This window comes from Herpailurus yagouaroundi, unplaced genomic scaffold, assembly GCF_014898765.1.
Source record: "Herpailurus yagouaroundi ecotype Mexico unplaced genomic scaffold, PumYag 29, whole genome shotgun sequence".
Taxonomy (NCBI): Eukaryota; Metazoa; Chordata; class Mammalia; order Carnivora; family Felidae; genus Herpailurus; species Herpailurus yagouaroundi.
The window spans coordinates 116178149-116200241 of record NW_024412377.1 but is presented as its reverse complement, the minus strand read 5'-3'; the positions used below and the strand labels follow the sequence as shown (position 1 = coordinate 116200241).

Genomic DNA, 22093 nt, shown 5'->3' with positions numbered 1-22093 from the left:
AACAAGGAAACAACAGCTCTCAAAGACAAACTGGAATAGATGGACTTAACAGATACATTCAGAACATTTCATACAGAATATACATTCTTCTCAAATACACATGGGACATTCTCCAGAATAAATCACATATTAGGTCACAAATCAGCCCTTAATAGCTACAAAAAGAGTGAGATCATACCACACATATTTTTAGATCACAACACTATGAAACTTGAAATCAACCACAAGAAAAAATTTGGAAAGCCCTCAAATACATGGAGGTTAAAGAATATCCTACTAAAGAATGAATGAGTTAACCAGGAAATTAAAGAAGAAATTAATGGAAGCAAATGAAAATAAAAAGACAAAAGTCCAGACCCTTTGGGATGCAGCAAATGTGATCCTAAGAGGAAAATACATTGCAATTCAGGCCTATCTCAAGAAAGTAAGAAAGGTTCCAAATACACAACCTAACTTTATACCTAAAGAAGCTAGAAAATGAGCAGCAAATAAGCCAGTAGAAGAAGGGAAATAATAAAGATTAAAGCAGAAATAAATGATATAGAATCCAAAAACTAACAAACAAACCAATAGAACAGACCAATGAATCTAAGAGCTGGTTTTTTGAAAGAATAAACAAAATTGATAAACCCCAGGCCACACTTCTCAAAAAGAAAAAAAGGGAGGACCAAAATAGATAAAATCATAAATGAAAGAGGAGAGATCACAACAATGAGCATACAAATACAAACAGTTACAAGAGAATACTATGAAAAATTATATGCCAACAAACTGGACAATCTGGAAAAAATGGACAAATTCCTAGACACTCACACACTACTAAAACTTAAACAGAAAGAAAGAAAATTTGAGGGGTGCCTGGGTGACTCAGTGAATTGGGCATCCGACTTCAGCTCAGGTCATGATCTTGCAGTTCATGGGTCCGAGCCCCACGTCGGGCTCTGTGCTGACAACTCCGAGCCTGGAGCCTGCTTCAAATTCTGTGTCTTCTTCTCTCTCTGCCTCTCCCCCACTCACGCTCTGTCTCTCTCTCTCAAAAATAAAACAAACATTTAAAAAAAAAAGAAAGAAAGAAAATTTAAACAGGCCCATAACCAGCAAAGAAACTGAATCAGTTATCAAAAAAATCTCCCCACAAGTAAGAGTCCTGGGCCAGATAGCTTCTCAGGGGAATTCTACCAGACATTTAAAGATGAGTTAAATACCTATTTTTCTCAAACATTTCCAAAAAAATAGAAATGGAAGGAAAACTTCCAAACTCATTCTCTGAAGCCAGCATTACCTTGATTCCAAACCAGACAAAGACCCCATTAAAAAGGAGAATTATAGGCTAAGATCCCTGATGAACATGGATGCAAAACTTCTCAACAAGATACTAGCAAATTGAATTCAACAGTATATGAAAAGAATTATTCACCATTATCAAGTGGGATTTACTTCTGGGCTTTGGTACTGGTTCAACATTTGCAAATCAATGAACATGATACACCACATTAATAAAAGAAAGGATAAGAACCATATGATCCTGTCAATAGATGCAGAAAAAACATCTGACAAAATACAACATCCTTTCTTGATAAAAATCCTCAAGAAAGTAGGAATAGAAGGAACATACCTCAAGATCATATAGGCCATATATGAAAGACCCACTGCTAATATCATCCTCAGCAGGGAAAAACTGACACCTTTTCCCCTATGGTCAGGAACATGACAGGGATGTCCACTCTCACCACTGATATTCAACATAGTGTTGGAAGTCCTAGCCTTAGTAATCAGACAACAAAAAGAAGTAAAAGGCATCTAAATTGGCAAGGAAGAAGTCAAACTTTCATTCTTCGGAGATGACACGATACTCTACATGGAACCCCTGAAAGATTCCACAAAAAAACTGCCAGAGTTTATATATGAATCCAGCAAAGTTGCAGGATATAAAATCAATATACAGAAATCAGTTGCATTTCTATACAACAATAATGGAGCAGAAGAGATATCAAGGAATCAATCCCATTTACAATTGCACCAAAACTCATAAGAAACCTAGGAAAAAACCCAGGTAAAAAGAGGTAAAAGATCTGTATGCTGAAAACTATAGAAAGCTTATGAAAGAAGTTGAAGAAGACACAAAGATATGGGAAAAAATTCCATGCTCATGAATTGGAAGACTATTGTTAAAATGTTGACACTACCTACAGCAATCTACACATTCATTGCAATCCCTATCAAAATAACACCAGCATTCTTCACAGCTAGAAAAACAATCCTAACATTTGTATGGAACCAGAAAACACCCTGAATAGCCAAAGTCATGTTGAAAAAGAAAACCAAACCTGGAGGCATAATTCCAGACTTTAAGCTGTATTACAAAGCTGAAATCATCAAGATAGTATGGTATTGGCACAAAAACAGACACAAAGATCAATGGAACACAATACAGAACCCAGAAATGGACCCACAAAGATATGGCCAACTAGTCTTTGACAAAGCAGGAAAGAGTATCCCATGGAAAAAAGACAGTCTCTTCAGCAAATGGTGCTGGGAGAACTGGACAGCGACATGCAGAAGAGTGAAACTGGACCACTTTCTTACACCATACAAAAAACAATTCAAAATGCGTGAAAGACCTAAATGTGAGATAGGAAACTATCAAAATCCTACAGGAGAAAACAGGCAGCAACCTCTTTGACCTAGGCTGCAGCAACTTCTTGATATGTCTCCAGAGGCGAGGGAAACAAAAGCAAAAATGAGTTATTGGGACCTCATCAAGATAAAAAGCCTCTGCACAGCAAAGGAAACAATAAAACTAAAAGGCATGGACAGAAGGGAAGATATTTGCAAATGACATCTTGAATAAAGGATTAGTATCTGAAATCTATAAAGAACTTACCAACCTCAACACCCCCCCCAAAAAAAAAAAAAATACTCCAGCGAAGAAATGGGCAGAAGACATGAATAGGCACTTTTCCAAAGAAGATATCCAAATGGCTAACAGACACAGGAAAAGATACCCAACATCACTCATCATCAGGGAAATACAAATCAAAACCACAAAGAGATACCACCTTACACCAGTCAGTGTGACTAAAATTAACAACTCAGGACACAACAGGTGTTGGTGAGGATGTGGAGAAAAGGGAACCTCTGGCACTGTTGGTGGGAATGCAAACCTGTGCAGCCATTCTGGAAAACAGTATGGAGTTTCCTCAAAAAATTAAAAATAGAACTACCCTATGATCCATCGATTGCACTACAAGATATTTATCCAAAGGATACAAAAATGCTGATTTGAAGGAGCACATGTGCCCCAATGTTTACAGCAGCACTATCAATAGCCAAACTATGGAAACAGCCCAAATGTCCATTGACTGATGAATAGAGGAAGATGATGTGGTACCTATATACAATGGAATACTACTCGGCCATGAAAAAGAATGAGATTTTTCCATTTGCAACAACATGGATGGAACTAGAGTATATTTTGCTAAGCAAAATAAGTCAGTCAGGGAAAGACAGATAACATATGATTCACTCCTATGTGAAATTTGAGAAACACAACAGATGAACATAGGGGAAGGGAAGAAAAAATAAGATAGAAACAGAGAGGGAGGCAAACCATAAGAGACTCCTGAATACAAAGAACAAACTGAGGGTGGCTGGAGGGGAGGTGGGTGGGAGGACGGGTTGAATGGGTGATGGGCATTAAGGAGGGCATTGTGGGGATGGGCAGTGAGTGTCATATGTAAGAGATGAATTACTGGGCTCTGCTCCTGAAGACAAGACTACACTGTATGTTAACTAATTGAATTTAAAAAAAAGGAGGGGGCACCTGGGCAGCTCAGTGAGTTGAGCATTCGACTTTGGCTCAGGTCTGATCTCACCCTTTGTGAGTTTGAGCCCTGCATTGGGCTCTGTGCTGACAGCTCAGAGCCAGGAACCCGCTTCAGATTCTGTGTCCTCCTATCTCTCTGACCCTTCCCCATTCACACTCTGTGTCTCTTTTTCTCAAAAAATAAATAAACATTAAAAATTTAAAAAAAAAAATTCGGACTCCCTAATCCTTTTCTCAGATTCAGGGATTTAACCTCTTCTCTGCCATGTAAGAAGTAAGCGGTGGAGTGGTTGGGGAACCAGTTCTTGGAAGTCTTACCTCAAACAGAATTAATCGTTTCCTGGATTAATCCCCAACACACTAGGAAGGAAGCCTCACTTTTCCAGTCCCTTATCCATTTCCTTTCTCTCTTATAGGGACTCATGTACCTGACATTCTTTGCCAGGTTTCCTATATTCTTCCCCATTGGTCCTGTCATGACATCCTATGCAATGCTCAGAAATCCAAAAAGTAAGAGTCCTCTTGGGTTGATGGAGACAACCATACTGGTTCCTATGCAAAATGTGGCTGGGGGAACTAGAATTCTGACCTAAGTCACTGGTACTAGATTAGAAACAAAAGGAGTCAGACAGCAATAAGCTCTCCCAGTTCTTTTATTTTGTGTAAATTTCATGACCACAAAGCCTACACTGACATTCTTTCTCTCTTTTAAACAGAGATTAAGGATGCAGTTAAGAGTTCACTCTATTAACACCGATGCCATGGAAATTTCTTTTTAAAAATGAGGTATTTGGTTTACTGTCCCAAACAGTAAATGTTTGGACAAACTGCAGAAATGATCTAGCAAGTAATAAAATGAAAGTGAATACATTCAAACATAAAACAGAAATAGCATCTGGCAATAGTTGCTGTGACACCCTGAGAATCTTTACTGTAGTCAAAATAAACCTATGCACCTTAAAACTGTAAAAGCAAAAACCAGCGTGATTTTTCCTAAGGGCTTACACTTCTACTCAGAAAAGACAGTGAGAATGAGGAGGTGGTGAATATGAAAAAAGATAAAGATCATTGCCCCTTTTTCCACTCTAATCAAAATTACTTATTAATGGACCTCCATTTCCCTTTTTTCCCCCCAAATTATCTTAGGAAAACATTTAGAATTACAGCAATAACACCATTTACAAGTGAATTTATGTGGAATTGTTGTCAAAGTTGAAAATACCACAAAAGATCTTGAGAAAACATTGAGTATTTCACATAAAAAACTGAACAATCAAATTAGCCAGGCCCAAAATGATGATGAAAACGTGAAAGATTAATTTCAGCCATGTCAGACGGTCTTCTTGGTGGAGGGAAATTATATAGATGAGAGATGGGTATATGAATACAAAGGCCAGGCCGCATGCTGCTCCTGAATACCTGTGAAATAAAAACTTTTTGGATTAATATTAATCTTGCATTTTGTTTTTGCTGATTTACAATTAAGGTAAATATAGTACCATTTAAACCCTCTTTAGTCTAATAAGGCAACAAAATTATTTTTGATTTAAGTGTTGTAGACATAATGCATGTCAGTTGAAAACATTTTACTTGCTAAGCTAATATAAAATATTATTTCCTGTTCATCTTTATAGCATCTGCTTGACAGAGTTTTTTATGCATCTCTCCAATCTCCATAGTTCTTCTATGTCTCCATGTTTGTGGCTGCTTCCTCAGAAACATCTGGAGACAGGCTTCCTATCTTTGATCTTTTATAAACTAATTATGCATTCTGAGTCTTTGAAGGACTGCTAGCATCTGCTTGAGGAGAACAGATGAGTATCTCTGTGGTGTTCAGCATAATTATCAAAGATAGTAACAAAAATACCTCAACAAAAGACTGTCAGATCCGCACTTTCTTCTTCTTTACCCTATCCTTAGCTTAACAGAAACTTGAAAATCCATTATATTCAATAAGCATCAGGCCAATGCTCTCTCCTGATTCTTGCTACTTTCTTAGGTAAGGGTCTTCAAAAAAGTGACTCAGCCCTGCTTTCTATAGTCAAGGAAGAGAAATCAGCCCAGTATTCCATGAGAATTTGAGGTCACAACTTCACTCCCCATCTATTCAACCCTTCACAACATTTTTAGAGAAAATATATTAAGTAAAGAGCCATATGGGATCTAAACTCCCATCTCAACTCTTACTCTCTGACTGCAACTCATAGTGAAACACGTTCTTGAGTAGAAATGGATTTAAAACTTAGAACACAGCCTTAACATACTAGAGATCTTCAGGTACTCCAAGAAGTTATAGATTTTATATAAAAATTTTTTTATCTTGTATAAAGAGAAAAAGGTATAAAAGAAAAAGAGAAGGGGAAAGATGCCCAAGGGATAATGGGGCTTCTAGAATCAGGAAGAAGCAGTGATGGAAGATCATGAGCACTTTGACAGCAGAGAACTACATTTGAATGTTACCAGTTTTAAATACAATAATTTCATATAATTAAATTAACAACAACAACAATATCAACAGGAAAACCATAAAAATAAAGGCCAATATATGAAGGGACAGAGTTTCCTTATAGGCTGTACCTTATGATTCCTCCTATGTTTGGGTAGAAACAGGCCATGATTACTCCAGCTCCCACAATAATTAGATTAAGAATCAGCACGTGGAAAATGCTAGAAGTTGAGGAGTTTGGAAGAAAAGATAAAAATAAAAACAGGCAAATTATAACCATTAATATGAGAATAAAATTCATTACTAATATTTTTAAAATGAAAACGTCTTAAACTTGACAATAAAATCGCAGGAAAAATTGAAGGCAATGATAGTACTCAATGATAGTGACGGGACAGTGACCTTGCTCCTTTTGTATAAATATATGAATAGGTTAAGATTTGTCAGAACAAACTAGTGTGTATCAGAGTTCACACCCTTTGGTCCATAATTGCATTTGGAATTTCTTAATAAACAAAAATATGAAAAAAGCCATTAACTTCAAGATATTTGTGGCAAAACCAGAAGTATCCTAGATATACAGCAAGGTAATAATTTACCTGATGGGATATATTAAAAAGTATTCAAAATAACTTATTATTGTTACCTAGATGGTAAAAAGTCATCTAGACAACTTGGAAAAAAGCTAGCTAGATTTTTACTACAGAAAATCTGAAAACATTTGAAAAGATATCAAAAGGAACTATACTAAAAAGGCAGTAATAATTGTGTTATGATTTGGGATTTGGAGTAATTTTGCCCCTTTTCTGTATTTAACAAACTTTCTATGTGTTTTTCTGTAAAGTATTTATTTACTTTAAGGGAAAAGGCAAAATGGGCAGGTTTTCATCCTTCAGGTTCAGTCACTTAAAGATATTCAGTGAATAGAAAATAATGAATAGAAAAATAATGTAGGGGTGCCTGGATCGCCCAGTTGGTTAAGCATCCAACTCTTGATTTTGGCTCAGGTCATGATCTCACAGTTCTTGAGTTCAAGCCCCACATCAGGTTTGTGCTAACAGCGTGGAGCCTGCTTGGGATTCTCTCTCTCCCTTTTTCTCTGTCCCTCCCATGCATGTGCTCTCTCTCACTCTCTCTCAAAATAAATAAATAAACTTAAAGAAAAAGAAAAAGAATGGACATAAAATTTGATGCTCAAGAAATAACTCCATTTCCCAAAAAGTTGATTCTTAAAAGCCAAATTTATACCTTAAAGTAACCTTGTGAGCCCAGGTTATCAGAAGGTAATTAAAACCCGATAAAGATTATAGAGAATAAGGAAAAATATTTACACAAATAAGCAGTTAGTCCTACATCCTCATGAATTACAAAGATATTCAGGCTTCCAGATCTTATTATTTATCTAGAAACTCCAACTTTAAAAATTGCTCCAGAGCTTTGAGACAATGGCTCTTTTGTTATTTCTGTGTTATAAAAGGAAACAACGTTGTGTATTTTCCAAAGAAGTGGTTCTGAGTGTAACCACAAACCCCAGGGAAGTTCCCAATACCTTTTCAGGAAGTCACTGAGGTAAAAATTAATTTCAAATCATAAAAGACATTACTTGCTTTGCAAAAGCAATTGTAGGTAAAACTGCTGGCCCCTTAGCATGGATAGACAGTTGCACCATTTTGTATTCTATACTGTATGCTTTATTGCAAAACACTCTCAAACAAATAGTCCTTCATAAAAAAGTAAAAGTTACAAGTTTTATTAACTTTCATGTTTTGGACACACACCTTTTTGCTCTTCTGTGTCATTAAACAGGAAGTACATAATACAGCTTATCTGCTGCATGGTGAGGTATAATGGTTGTCTTGAGGAAAAGTACTTGTGCAACTGAGCTGGAGAGCAACCTAGCCCTTTTTTCCAACGAATGCTATTTTTATTTGAAAGGCAGACAAACTGTGGTTCTTCAGACTCGGATGTTAGACAGACATTTTCTTTTTCTTTTTTTTAATTTTTTTTTTTTTGACGTTTATTTATTTTTGAGACAGAGAGAGACAGAGCATGAACGGGGGAGGGTCATAGAGAGAGGGAGACACAGAATCAGAAACAGGTTCCAGGCTCTGAGCGGTCAGCACAGAGCCTGACGCAGGGCTCGAACTCACGGACTGCGAGATCATGACCTGAGCCGAAGTCGGCCGCTTAACCGACTGAGCCACCCACGCGCCCCGACAGACATTTCCTTAAAAACGAAAGCTTATGATCTTGTCACTTCAAGGAAAATATGTGTATGTGTTGTCAATGATAAAATTTGAGCTTTCAAGTAAAAATTAGAATTTTGGACAGCTTGTACTTGCCACCCTCAGTTTGACAGTTTTTCAATATTTAAAGAGGTTTATAATGAAATTGGTGGCAATATTACGAAAGTGGGTTTTGATATTATAAGGAAGTGTGTCAACATTTGGAAGATCTGCAGAAATCAGTGAAATGATATTTTCCAGGTGACTAAACATGATGTTACAAAAACATCACGGGTAAAGGATCCAAAGTGTAAGACAGACCAATGGGTTTTAATATACTGAATTTCTGATTTGACTAACTTATAGGAAACTACCACTTGTTAAAATTTGGCAAATCAAAGAAGAATATCCACAATAGTTTGAAAAGGCTATTAAAAGACTGCTTTTCCAACATGTCTATGTGAGGGTAGATTTTCTTCATAGATTTTAATGAAAACAACATATTTTAACAGACTGAATGCAGAAGATAGGAGAATCCAATTATCTTCTAGCAAATCAGAGTTTTGAAAATGTGGGGTGTCTTGCTGGCTTAGTTGGAAGAGCATGTGACTCTTGGTTTCAGGCTTGTGAATTCAAGCCGCATGTGGGGTGTAGAAATTACTTAAATAAATAAAACTTTAAAAAGTTTGGAAAATGTAAAATAAAAGTTTTTTGGGAAACAATTATTTTTCATAAATATGTTATTTTAAAACAAGTAATAGTTTTATATTATTGCTTTTTAAAAATATTTTATTTAATGTTTATTTACTTTTGGGGGGTGTAGAGGTAGAGAGAAGGAGACACAGAATCTGAAGCAGGCTCCAAGATCTGAGCTGTCAGCACAGAGCCCGACGTGGGGCTCAAATTCACAGCGTATGAGATCATAACCTGAGCCGAAGCTGGACGCTCAACCAACTGAATTACCCAGGCACCCTATTAATGTTTTTTAAATAAATTCATTAATATTTAAAAATTTTTCAGTTTTAATTTTTCATATGTTAAATATTGATAGATATAACTCACAAAAGGTAAATAAAGTTCCCGGGGGGTTCTCAATAAACTTTAAGAGTATAAAGGAGGTACTGAGCTCAAAAAAGTATGCTCTGAATCATGCAGTCTGTAGAGGACTTGTAACTGCAGGATAAATGGTAGTGTGTTCCTGGTGGTAGAGAAAGAAATGCAATGTGAACATGAAAGGGAAATTTCAGACTATTTCCAAGAAGAAAAAACATTCTAATAGCCACCATTATGCAAAATAATGGCAGAAAACAGGAATAATTCATTTACCTAGAATTTTTTTCATCTATGTCTTCATTGTACTTGTTTTATTATGGTGAATGTAAATACAATGCAGGGTATAAACACAATAGGAGTCTTGTATGTACTGAAATCCAACCTTCAAGATGAGCAATGTTAGAACTGTAGCTGTTCCTACTATCAATGCTAGAGACCTGGTACCTCTGGACTTTTGCTTTCATAGATTTTTTATTTTTAAACAAACATATTTATATTAATTATTTAGTTAATGAGGGAAAATACTGCATTAGTTCACTTTGGAGAAGAACTGATGAAGACTTGTTTTAGCTGGTTACTGTAAATGTAATTACAAAATTTTTTGTATGAAAGTTTTCTTCATTTAAGACCATTTATTTCAAGTAAAATAGGTTAGGACTAGGTACTTTTTACGAGGATGAATCTATACTAAAACTTAATGTTAGCAGGAGTTAACCAGGAATCCAGCATGAAGTTCTAGGGAAACACTGAAGCAGTTTATGAAAATTTCTCTTGGATGAGGGTGATTAGCTTTGAACAGATTTTCAAAAGGACTCAAAACTGCTCTATCACCAATAAGAGACTGAAAACTATAGCAGTAGTTACAGGAACAAATGGGAATTTAAACTTGTTATATATCTCACCTTCACTTCTAAACAATTATGATTTATGTAAAAATGCATGAATGTTAGGGGCACCTGGTGGCTCAGTCGTTTGAGCATCCGACTTTAGCTCAGGTCATGATCTCACGGTTCATGCATGAGTTTGAGCCCTGTGTCGGATTCTGTGCTAACATCTCAGGGCCTGGAGGCTGCTTTGTATTCTGTGTCTCCCTCTCTCTCTGCCCCTCCCTGGCTCATGCTCCGTCTCACTCTCTCTTTTTCTGTCTCAAGAATAAACATTAAAAAAATTTTTTTAATGCATGAATGTTAATAAATATATGAGTAAATATTAATAATCAATAACTAAAATAAAAGAGTTGCTTCTCATTAGCCATACATTGCCAATACAGGTACTATATACTATTAACTTCCTGGCAATGTGTAAATAAATTGGCAGCTAAAACGTAAGATAAACATAACTGATATCAGAGCTAATATAACTAAACTAGAGGGGATTATCTTTATTTATTTATTAAAAAAATTTTTTTTGATGTTTATTTATTTTTGAGAGAGAGAGAGACAGAGTGTGAGTGGGGGAAGGGCAGAGAGAGAGAGGGAGACACAGAATCAGAAGCAGGCTCCAGGCTCCGAGCTGTCAGCACAGAGCCTGATGTGGGGCTCGAACTCACGAACCTTGAGATCATGACCTGAGCTGAAGTCAGATGCTTAACCGACTGAGCCACCCAGGCGCCCCGAGGGGATTATCTTTAAATCAATCTGGACAAGGAAGTAGCTTCTAATTTTAAAGCTCTTCAGGGAAAAGAACACCAGTGACCTATCTTTAGTAACCATTTTCATTAGGCAAATTTTTATAGCAAAAGGATCAGTCACATTTTAAACTGACCTGTTTGCACAGTCATTTGTTGCTTGGCACATCTTGCTGGCCAACAGAAGAGGAGCCCTTACCTAGGATAAATGTCACCGAAGACATGGCCCAATAGCTGAACTCGAGCCAAATAGCCTAGGAGTGGGTATACAGTCATCATCTGGAACAGCAGGAATATCCTTGCAATGAAGGACAGGATGTCACTGCTAGGGAAGTTGTCTAAAAAATTCTAATCCAAGAAAGATAATGAAGTAATGTTAAAAATCAATTCAGTATATACAAATTTATATAATGGAATGTCTGGTTTTTTTGGAACATAGGTACAACTCAAATTGTGGTTTGCTCATCCACAAACTGTTTACATTAACTATTATTCTTCAATGAACCAAGTACAGAAATTGAAATAAGTGTTTAGAAACTTTGATACAAATTTGACATTGCCACATTTTTATTCAGTTTTACAAAAGTATCAGTCTTCAATTGATTTGACATTAAAACAAATGACAAAGAAACCTTCCCCTTCGCTCTGGATCACCTTGTATCATTACTATTTGCAGGCTATAACTAAAAGAAGGATTTATTTTTATTTCCTTTCATGATTTTATCCATTTTAGTTTGGCATCTAAAAAAAAGTTAATCAGAATTTTTTTTTTAAATTTTCAAATAAGAATACCATAGCTATTCCTATTTCCAAGGGAGTGGCCTTTATATGGGATTGTTCACATTGGGGGAATTTTCAGCAAGCATCTTCCTGCCAAAGAACTTCTGGAATCAAGGAAATCAAAAGAAGAACATTTCAAGCTATCATAACAGTAATAACTCAAACTTATTTCTCTTATAAAGATGAGAACATTATTAATGTTATTATGCTGAAATAACTCTTATAATTCATCCATAATAAATCACACTGTATATTCCACAACACTCTTACTGGAGGAATTTCTTATTGGAGGAATTGGAGACTAGAAAAAAAGCCATCTGTAAAATGCTATTTTTGTGAGAAATTTGTCAGTCACATTAAACTAGAAACTATACTATTCCTAAATTTATGATAGGCCAAATCAAATAAAGTATTACTTATAGCAACTTTTTTGTAATTTTTTCCTTTTATTCATTGTCTTTCCCTTCTTTTTAATGTTTAAGTAGTCTTTCTTTGTTTTACTGGCTGCTATGCAGTACAAAATGAGTGTCAGACCTATTATTGGGGACTGATGAGCAAAGACATCAGATTATCCAGGACATTTCCAGATCTGGGCTTTGCAAAATAAGGAGATTGAATGTATTCTCAGTGGAGGTTTTATAAATTCATGAATAGCACTAGTAACAGTTTTCCAAACAATAATAATAGTATGCACACAATAGGAATCATCTATTTGAGTACCAAAAGAGGCCAGCATACAGTATGCTTTCTCAAGAATCTCTTTAAAAATCTATGGTGTATGTATTATACTGCTTCATGGGATAGAAAACTGAAGTTCGGAAAGGATAGGGAAGGTGCCTAAATTCTCACATGTACAGTAAATAGTAGAGATGGTATTCAAACCCAGGTCTGTCTGCTATTGTATCTTGCTACTGTCTCACCCTGCCTGTTTTGCAGATAAGAATGTATAAACAATCACAAAGAGAGGGTACCTAGTGCCTTACCTGCTCTATGCAATCTTTGGTTAATGGTGGTGAAGGAAATGAAGCAAAAACCAGGACTCCAATATAGAGGTAGGTTAATGTCACCAGCATATAAGCAATGGACAAGTCTCTCACCTGTAAAAAGAGAACAAAATTCCCATGATACTGAATAAATTTGCAGTTAAGTCTGCCTGAATAGACTAAATAAGAAAACTGACAAATAAATACAAGATTTATCTTTTTGCTATGTGTGTTTGTGTGTATGTGCCTTCCAGGTATCCAATCTGTTCACAGAAACTAAATAAAACAAAATTCACATACTTTACAATTAACCTGACTTTTTTTTTTTTTTTACTATTTTGGAGTATGCAGATTAAGCTACAAGTTGGCAGATTTAGTAAATTAACGTAAGTGGTGACTCAACAGAAAATTATGACTAATTTCTAAGGTAATTTATTTACCAAATTATAAAAACATTTCACTAAAAATAATAAAGCTAAGGGACAATAAGAAAGCAAAATAAGCCATCTTCAGTATGACCGACAGAATTAAAATTCCTTCTTTTAGTTAAATGACTGTGTTAAACCATCAAAGCATGCCTAGGCTGAAAGAAACTGGTACACATTAAAAAATATATTTAATAAAGAAGAAATGCTAGTTAAAGGGCAGACAGTATGCAGGTATCAAAGACAAGCTTAATAAACCTAAACAGTAAACAAAAGGAAATCAAAAGGCAGCTGTTCAAACAGCTGCACAATGTTATTATTGGAAGCAGTAAACAAATGCAGCATATTAAATCAAGTGGGTTGCTTTCTTCCACTGCTGCTCCTACCCTCCTGACCTCCTACCCCCATGTGAAGTAAAAAGCTCCAAGATATTTAACGCAGCCAGCTGTCAGATCCAAACAGAACAGATTCCACAGCTCACGAATCTGGTCTCCATCACCACTAAAGTTACAGCCAAACAATTCAGCACAACTAAATCATGGCAAGAAGCCTATTCATTTTTCATTTTAAACACAAATTGCTTTGAAAGCTAAGAAAACATATAAGAAAAAAATTATATACAATTTTACTTTAGTTTGATAACACTATAAGAAAAGTGAACATTTGGCATTAAGGAACATTACTGATCTTTTGGACGACTCTTTCCTTAAATGGGTTGAGCAATAGTAGAAACTTAATAAACTTGAATGTTGATAAATTCACTTAAAAGCAAGTAACAAACTATGAGAAATCCTAATGTTAGGTCTAAGTAGACAATCAACTTGAAAACAAACCAGGATTCTCTACCCTGAACTACATGGTGGACAGGCCTAAGAAGCTACAGGAGCTTAGACTATGCAGGATGATTCTAGCATTCTCAAAAAGCTTCTAACTGTTTAGGGTTGCAGAAGGAGTGGCTTACCAAAACTCCAGGGGGCTTTCAAAGTCTTTCCTCTTTAAAGTTCACGAAGCCTAGGGCCATTTCAGGCTAGCCTTCAGTCACTCCTAAGGTTGTCTCATGGTCTTGTATAAGATGAACAGAAATGAATCTGGCAACTCTAACTTTCATAGCAAAGGGTAGTAGTCTCCTGTTACGATGTTTAAAAGTCCTTCTGGGGCGCCTGGGTGGCGCAGTCGGTTAAGCATCCGACTTCAGCTCAGGTCACGATCTCACAGACTGTGAGTTCGAGCCCCGCGTCGGGCTCTGGGCTGATGGCTCAGAGCCTGGAGCCTGCTTCTGATTCTGTGTCTCCCTCTCTCTCTGCCCCTCCCCCATTCATGCTCTGTCTCTCTCTGTCCCCAAAATAAATAAACGTAAAAAAAATTAAAAAAAAAAAAAAAAAAAAAAAAAAAGTCCTTCTACCACTGGGGCACCCGGAAGGCTCAGTCAGTTAAGTGACTGACTCCTGGTTTCAGTTTAGGTCATGATCTCGTGGTTCATGAGTTTGAGCACCACATCGGGCTCGGGCTCTGTGCTGACAGCGTGGAGCCTGCTTGGGATCTTCTCTCTCCCTCTCTGCTCCTCCTGCATGTTTGCATGCTCTCTCTCTAAATAAATAAGTAAACTTAAAAGAAAAAAAGTCCTTCTACTTTCAACCTACGCAACACCAGTCAAAAACAGAGGTAGTCTTATAAAATGCAAAATCTTGGGAGGCCAAGATGGCTGTGTCAGAGACAGCTATACAGTCTTCAGCCTATATAATAGCACCTAATTGCCACATTATTTTGGCCAGGCTTTCTAAAAAGATGTGTACCTTAGTAGACTCAGGGGACAGTCTGATGAAGATGAAAAGTCTAAGATGCAAGAGCTTCCTAAACAGATAGTTTTTCCTTCTGCTTTCCTGTTCTTTTTATTATTATTTTAATTTTCATTTTTAATGTTTATTTTTGAGAGAGACAGAGATAGCATGGGTGGGGAAGGAGCAGAGAGAGATGGGGACACAGAATCCAAAGTAGGCTCCAGGTTCTGAGCTATCAGCACATGGTCCAGTGCAAGGTTTGGACCCACCAACTGTGAAATCATGACCTAAGCTGAAGTCAGACTCTTAACTGACAGAGCCACCCAGGTGCCCCCTGCTTTCCTGTTCTTATAGCACTGAATATATACCTGAAATGCAGCACCCTTTAGAGTATATTGCAGTTGTCATTAGTTTTTATTATAAAAGTAATATATGTTCACAATATGAAAGATCTTAAGTGGAAAGAAAATGTCCCTCAACACCCAAAAAGTAGCCAAGGTTAATGGTTCTTGTATTATGTTGTTATGTTAATTTTTCTATGTATAAGTTGTTCCATATTACTAGATTATGAGATCCCTGAGGACAAGGACTGTGTCTTTTTCATTTTTATATCCTCAATGCCCAGGACAATACGAGGCACACAGGTAGAACCTGGTAAATGGACAGAAAAAATAATAACTAAGCTGGTTATAGTTATTAGGCAGTTATTACATTGGCTAGGTGTTACACTATGCACTAATCCCTTTATATGTATTATCTCATTAAATGTAAGTATGATACATTTCTTCATTTTATAGATGAGTAAACTAGTGCAGCAAGGTTACAAAACTTGTTCATGGTTACAAAGAAAGTAGCTGGTGAAGTCAGCATTCAAATCAAAGATGTTATGGCTCCAAATTGCATGCCCTTACTACTGCAATGGAGAAATGATCAGTGTTGAATGCACTTGTGTCGTAGTTAGTAAATAATACAGAGAACAAAGATAAAGAGGTAACAAGTTATGAGTAACAAAGGATACAAATGAATACACACAGAGATGCAAGAGGAATATTAAAATCAGAAAAGCTCATTTTATAGTAGTTGAAATGTACATTCAATAGAACTAGGTCAAGAGTTGCATATCTGTTTTCATCTGAAACTACTCTAAAGAACAGAAAAGATGTTTTAATATGAAAGCAGCTGAGGTTTAGCACGATCCTGGGAAACATGCCACCTATGAATACCATGCACACATGTGGGTTTTGTTATTCTTTGGCTTGAACACAAGCCATCACTGTACTTGGCCTGGAGATATAGCCTCTTAAAAGCCCATTTATTGGAAAAGGGTAGAAAAAAGCTATCTGTCAGGCAAGTCTCAAAGTAAAAAATAGGTTTAAAAAGAGGTACAAATGACAGTATGAGTCCTACACATTAATTAGGTAACCTACTCTGCCTCATGAATGAGCAATGGCTGGCAGGGCGATGGTAGGGAACTAATTAATGATGGGAAGAACGCCACCTCAAAATGAGGACCAGCTTTACAAGGAGGCACAAGTGGTGCTGGAAGCACATTCTGCTTCTCAAATTATGGTTTATAATTTGTTCCACATACTGTTCATAGTGAAAATACTATCCAGTGGAGCATTTACTAACAAAAATGACAGAAACTGACCACACAGACCTACCCCAGACATTTACATCAAAACTTCTGATGACGTAGTGTTAAGTAAACTGCACAGATTAATATGAAGAAGCAAAAAGTAAATAACAAATTAAGATAGAAGCCATCCCAAATTATTTTTAAAGAACTAGCAGGGTGTGAAACTAAATAAAGACAGGCAAAACAAACAAACAAAAAGCACTGTGTACGTTCTAATTCAAACATCATAAGGAAATACCAAGAGGTTAGTCCACAAATCCAGGATCATTTTCCGGATGGTTACAGAGACTACATATTCTGATGAAAAAGAGTGAGTTGAGGAGTGCCTATGTGGCTCAGTCTGTTAAGCGTCTGACTCTTGATTTCTGCTCAGGTCATGGATCTCATGGTTCACGGGGTTGAGCCCTGAGTTGGGCTCTGCGTGGACAGTGTGGAGCCTGCTTGGGATTCTCTCTGTCTCTCTCCCTCTCTGCCCATCTCCCGTTCTTGCTCCCTCAAAATAAATACACTTAAAAAAAAAAAAGAGGGGCGCCTGGGTGGCACAGTCGGTTAAGCGTCCGACTTCAGCCAGGTCACGATCTCGCGGTCCGGGAGTTCGAGCCCCGCGTCAGGCTCTGGGCTGATGGCTCAGAGCCTGGAGCCTGTTTCCGATTCTGTGTCTCCCTCTCTCTCTGCCCCTCCCCCGTTCATGCTCTGTCTCTCTCTGTCCCAAAAATAAATAAACGTTGAAAAAAAAAAAAAAAGAAAGAAAGAAAAAGAATGAGTTGGATGATCTTCAACTCTACAACTTTTTTGGTTTTCTTTTGGTAAGGAATGCCCTATTAAGAATAGAAATTATATCCCATTTAGCTACACATAAAAAAAATTATGTTTAGTGAAAAAAAACCATGAAATTAAATCAAACTTAACAAACCTGAAAAATCTGATCATTACACCTGTTTAGGAGCCTCATTGCTCTCCTTCACAAATGTCTTTGCATCCAAGTCCGACTGTAGTTTATACAGAACAAAATGAGGCCCTTTTATTCTTTTGTCTTCTTCTCTTTCTTTTATTAAAAATTATTTTTTTTATTTTTTTTTCAACGTTTATTTATTTTTGGGACAGAGAGAGACAGAGCATGAACGGGGGAGGGGCAGAGAGAGAGGGAGACACAGAATCGGAAACAGGCTCCAGGCTCTGAGCCATCCGCCCAGAGCCTGACGTGGGGCTCAAACTCACGGACCGCGAGATCGTGACCTGGCTGAAGTCGGACGCTTAACCGACCGCGCCACCCAGGCGCCCCTAAAATTTTTTTTTTAATGTTTATTATTTGAGAGAGAGAGAGAGAGACAGAGCATTAGCGGGGGAGGGGACAGAGACAGAGAGGGAGATACAGAATCTGAAATAGGCTCTAGGCTCTGAGCTGTCAGCATAGAGCCCTACACAGGTCTCAAACTTGGGAACGGTTAGATCATCACCTGAGCCGAAGTCAGATGCTCAACCAACCAAGCCACCCAAGAGTCCCCTTCTTCTCTACTTTCAACCCTTTGTTTACTGAGCTCTGAATGACTAACATAATATTAATACTAACAAGTCAGAGTCCCTGACAAGCTTCACATTTTCTGGCTTAAATCTCAAGAAAATAAATCATAATATTAACAGGACTTCTAGGAGTTAAATTCCTTACTGAAACCCACTGAAAAGTATAGTCATTAAATAAACCAAATGACCAATTTTTTCTCAGAACACAGTACCCATTTAGCTTAGCTTATGCAAATATATAAGCTAATTTCAGTATAATCAAAAGGAGAGTATATAATATTTACATGTATTTAAAGTGTTTAGAATTTTGTTGGTACCAAGTGCTTCACAAATGTTTATCGTTAGTAGTTACTAACATTTTAAGAAGTTAACATGAAGTCTGATTTTTTGAAAGCTAGACCACATTTCATACCATAGTTTCAATTAAGACAGTAAGAAACCATCGACCATTTAAACTTTTAAGCTTTTACTTTTTAAAATATTTCCTACAAAGGATAAAACTTGAGTCAAATATTATCAGCTGAACCTCACATACTAGTTCTACAAAGTGCTAGTCCCAAAACTCGGCAGAAACAAGAACTCATTTTATGGTATTTACATAAAAAAACAGATTTTTGAGGCCCACTGAGTGTTCCACTAGGAAAGGCAGAAACTCTTCTATAATCCTTGGGAAACCATGAACTGAGTCTATCTCTCTGAGCAGTCCTGAGTTTCTCCCACTGGGGAATGCTCACCTCTAGATACACTGGTGTGCATTTCCAGAAAAGCAATTCTACATAAGAGTTTTAGGAAATGCAAAGCTAAGTATAGGCTGTCCTGTCTTTTCACAGTAGGATGAGACTAAATCTGCCTGGACACCTTTTTGAGGAAGATGTGGTGGCAGCTTGCAGCACAGCTGGGGTCCACCTGCTCCTGTCTTACCGCTGTTCGCTCTCGCCCAGGAACAAGTAGTCCGTAAGTTGTGCACTGCAGCCATGGCTTACAGACACTGGAAAGACTCCCAAAAAACCTGAGGTGGGAATTAATCGAATATGAATTACCCTAATCAGCCACAATGTATATTCCCTGGAGAAGCTTCATGCTGACTCGATCTGAGGCACAAAGGAAAAGAATATCAAAGAACCACTTTAGAGGCCTACCAGGACTCTGAGAGTCACTACAAGAAAAACTCCTTGAGCTGAAGGTACTAAGATTCCTAAGATTTTCCAAAGTCGTTTCCAGACGAGGATCCATAAGCCACTCACTGACTTGCACAGTCCTTCTGAGATTATTTAGCCCTTCAGATACTATTAAATATCAAGTGGTCAAAGTCACTATTGTAGATACTGACACCAATGATTTCAATAAATTATCAGTTGTTGGGCGCCTGAGTGGCTTAGTCATTAAGCATCTGACAGTGGCTCAGGTCATGATCTCAAGTCCCACATTAGGTGAGGTCAAGCCCTGCTTTGGGTGAGCCCCGCTTCTCTCTCTCCCTCTCCATACCGCCCCCCATTGTGGGATTCTCTCTCTCTCTCTCTCTCTCTCTCCTTCTCTCTGCCTCTTGCTCACTTGCCCTCTCACTCCCTCTCAAAAATAAAAATAAAACATAAAAAATAAAGAAATAAATTATCAGATGTTAAAAAAAAGTACACTGCAATCACAATAATCTATGAAAAAATTATGATTGTTCCATGATCTTTAACAACTTTTGTCAAAACATTAAAAACTCCGTTGGTTACAAATGTAAAAGGAAATGAAAAAGATAGTAAAAGTACTATTTATTTAATATACTATTTTAAAACATCAGAAACAATGAGAATTAAAGTGTTTTATTTATTTGTAAAAACTTACCAAGGACAGTTTGAACTGTTTCCTCCTTCTCATAGTATAATTACAATCTACAACAACCATCTTTTCCACACCTTAGTGAATTGTCATATTCCTTCCTTCTAAGGTTGCAATGCTTTCCACCATTTCATCCTTTGTGTTTTCAAAGTTGGTGAAGTATCTCAGAATTCTTTCAGTGTGAAGTTTTCTGCTGGTGTCACTTCCTCGGGAACAACTTCGTTCTTCTCATCACAACCATTTCCTTCATTCACGTTGAGAGGTTCATCTTCCCCAAGTTCCTCTGACTGCCCATCTGGAGGGTCTCAACTGGCAGCAGTGTCTACCTTTCCACAAGCGGATGTTTCCTTTATGACTCCATCTATGTTTCATTCAAATTGTATTTCCAGTATTATCACTTTGTGTTCATTATTGCACTTTCACCTTTTTTGGCCAATTCCCTCTCTCAATTTTCCATTTTTGTAAAATATTATCTGGATTTATGACCAGGTTACAAGGGGGCAACTGAACCATCCGCTTGGCAGTCTGTGTGTAAAGTGAATTAGAGATGTGTGGTGACCAATCTCTGACAGACTCTGAGAGAAGTGATGTGAATGGTAATGAATCATGACATATGCCTGTTATTTCAGTAGTGATTTGTGAACTGAAAGGCAGGTAGCTACTAGTTTATGTAAGTATTCATAGTTCAAATCCTGTGGTAATTGGAATTTGAACCATGTTGTTAGGGGGACTGAGGTAATTTAACTAAACCAAAGTAACTATAAGTCATGCATATAGGAAGTGTATAAAGTGAGGTCTGTTTATAACTTAACTCATGATTTTAAGATTTTCTAGTAAGACAAAATAATTTAGAGTACAATAAAAATGTACATGCATGCTTAAAATTAAACATGAGAATTTGTTGAAGTTGTGTTCTTCACCAACAGATTCCCAGGTATACAAGGTATTTTCTGTCATTAGGAGACTTTAGTGGTAAAGTCTTGAGAAGCACAGCCTTATGGATAGAATGATCCAATACATGAGAATTCTACACCTCACCAAGTGGGTTTCTAGGGCACTTAGTCTAAGTTGGTGTGAGAAGAGTTGATTAGTATAGATACGTGACTTAGTGAGCACCAAGGAACATACTGTTAATGAGATATACAGATTTCCTGCAGAGTTGAAGCAGATATTTTACACATATATTTATAAACTTCCTAAAACTTGGAGTAGGTAGCTTTGTTCAAGTGGCAATTAGTCTGGGAACTTGTGAAGAAGAAGGAAGGGATTTAAAAGTAGAGAACTTTAAAAATATATATTCAATTTCCCCTTATATCCTAAAGTTCCAAATACTTGCTTAGATAAGTAAGATTATTTTTCCTATTCCCTTGGAAGATTTAAAACTGTTTATGACAAAAGTATATGTATAATGAGACTAAACATTTTCAAGATAAAAACTAAATCTAATGTGAGAGGAAAGATAAAAACTCTAAAAGTAAGTTGTGTCTAAGAAAAGGTATACCAAATGATAATTCTTAAGTTTTCCAAAAGTCATGGCAAAAACAGAAACAAGAGTAGTTATATGATCCTTGTCAAATAATGAGTTCATTAGGAGAAACTTTTCCTAGTCTTGAACACAAAGAAATAATTCTCTACAGCCCGTGCATGAAAGATGGTAAGCAATTTAATAAAGAATATCCCAATTATGGTTCTTATTAAACAATGAAGCAACATTCTACACATGACTTTCTTGTATTACTATGAACCCTTGGTGAAAAGTCAGTTTTAAAATTAAAATCTAGTTCAGTGATGAGAGAATATATAAAGAACGAATTGACATGGTTCGATTATATATTTCCTGGGGATCTACCCTATTAACATTATAGGAAGAATTAATATGTTCTCATTACAAAACAAGTTTTAAAGTACTGGAAAGACTCTGAATGGGAAAATACTTTCCCCTGTTAGCTGAGAGATCCACGGT

General features: G+C 36.8%; 1 protein-coding gene across 6 annotated transcripts in view; it reads right to left on the bottom strand.

Annotated features, from left to right (window-relative positions):
* Positions 1 to 4461: 4461 nt before the first annotated feature.
* The window catches only part of SLC38A9 (solute carrier family 38 member 9), an 89740-nt gene continuing 72108 nt past the window's right edge, over positions 4462 to 22093 (bottom strand). For 5 of the 6 annotated variants that reach the window (XM_040453117.1, XM_040453153.1, XM_040453125.1 and 2 more), the window contains 4 exons: positions 12941 to 13054; positions 11377 to 11525; positions 6404 to 6493; positions 4462 to 5245 (listed from right to left, as the gene is read on the bottom strand). In XM_040453117.1, coding sequence (XP_040309051.1) covers positions 5080 to 5245; positions 6404 to 6493; positions 11377 to 11525; positions 12941 to 13054 — 519 coding nt within the window. In that variant the 3' untranslated portion in view covers positions 4462 to 5079. Of the gene's footprint in view, positions 5246 to 6403; positions 6494 to 11314; positions 11526 to 12940; positions 13055 to 22093 lie in introns of all 6 variants that reach the window. The other variant, XR_005784010.1, reaches the window with a different exon arrangement.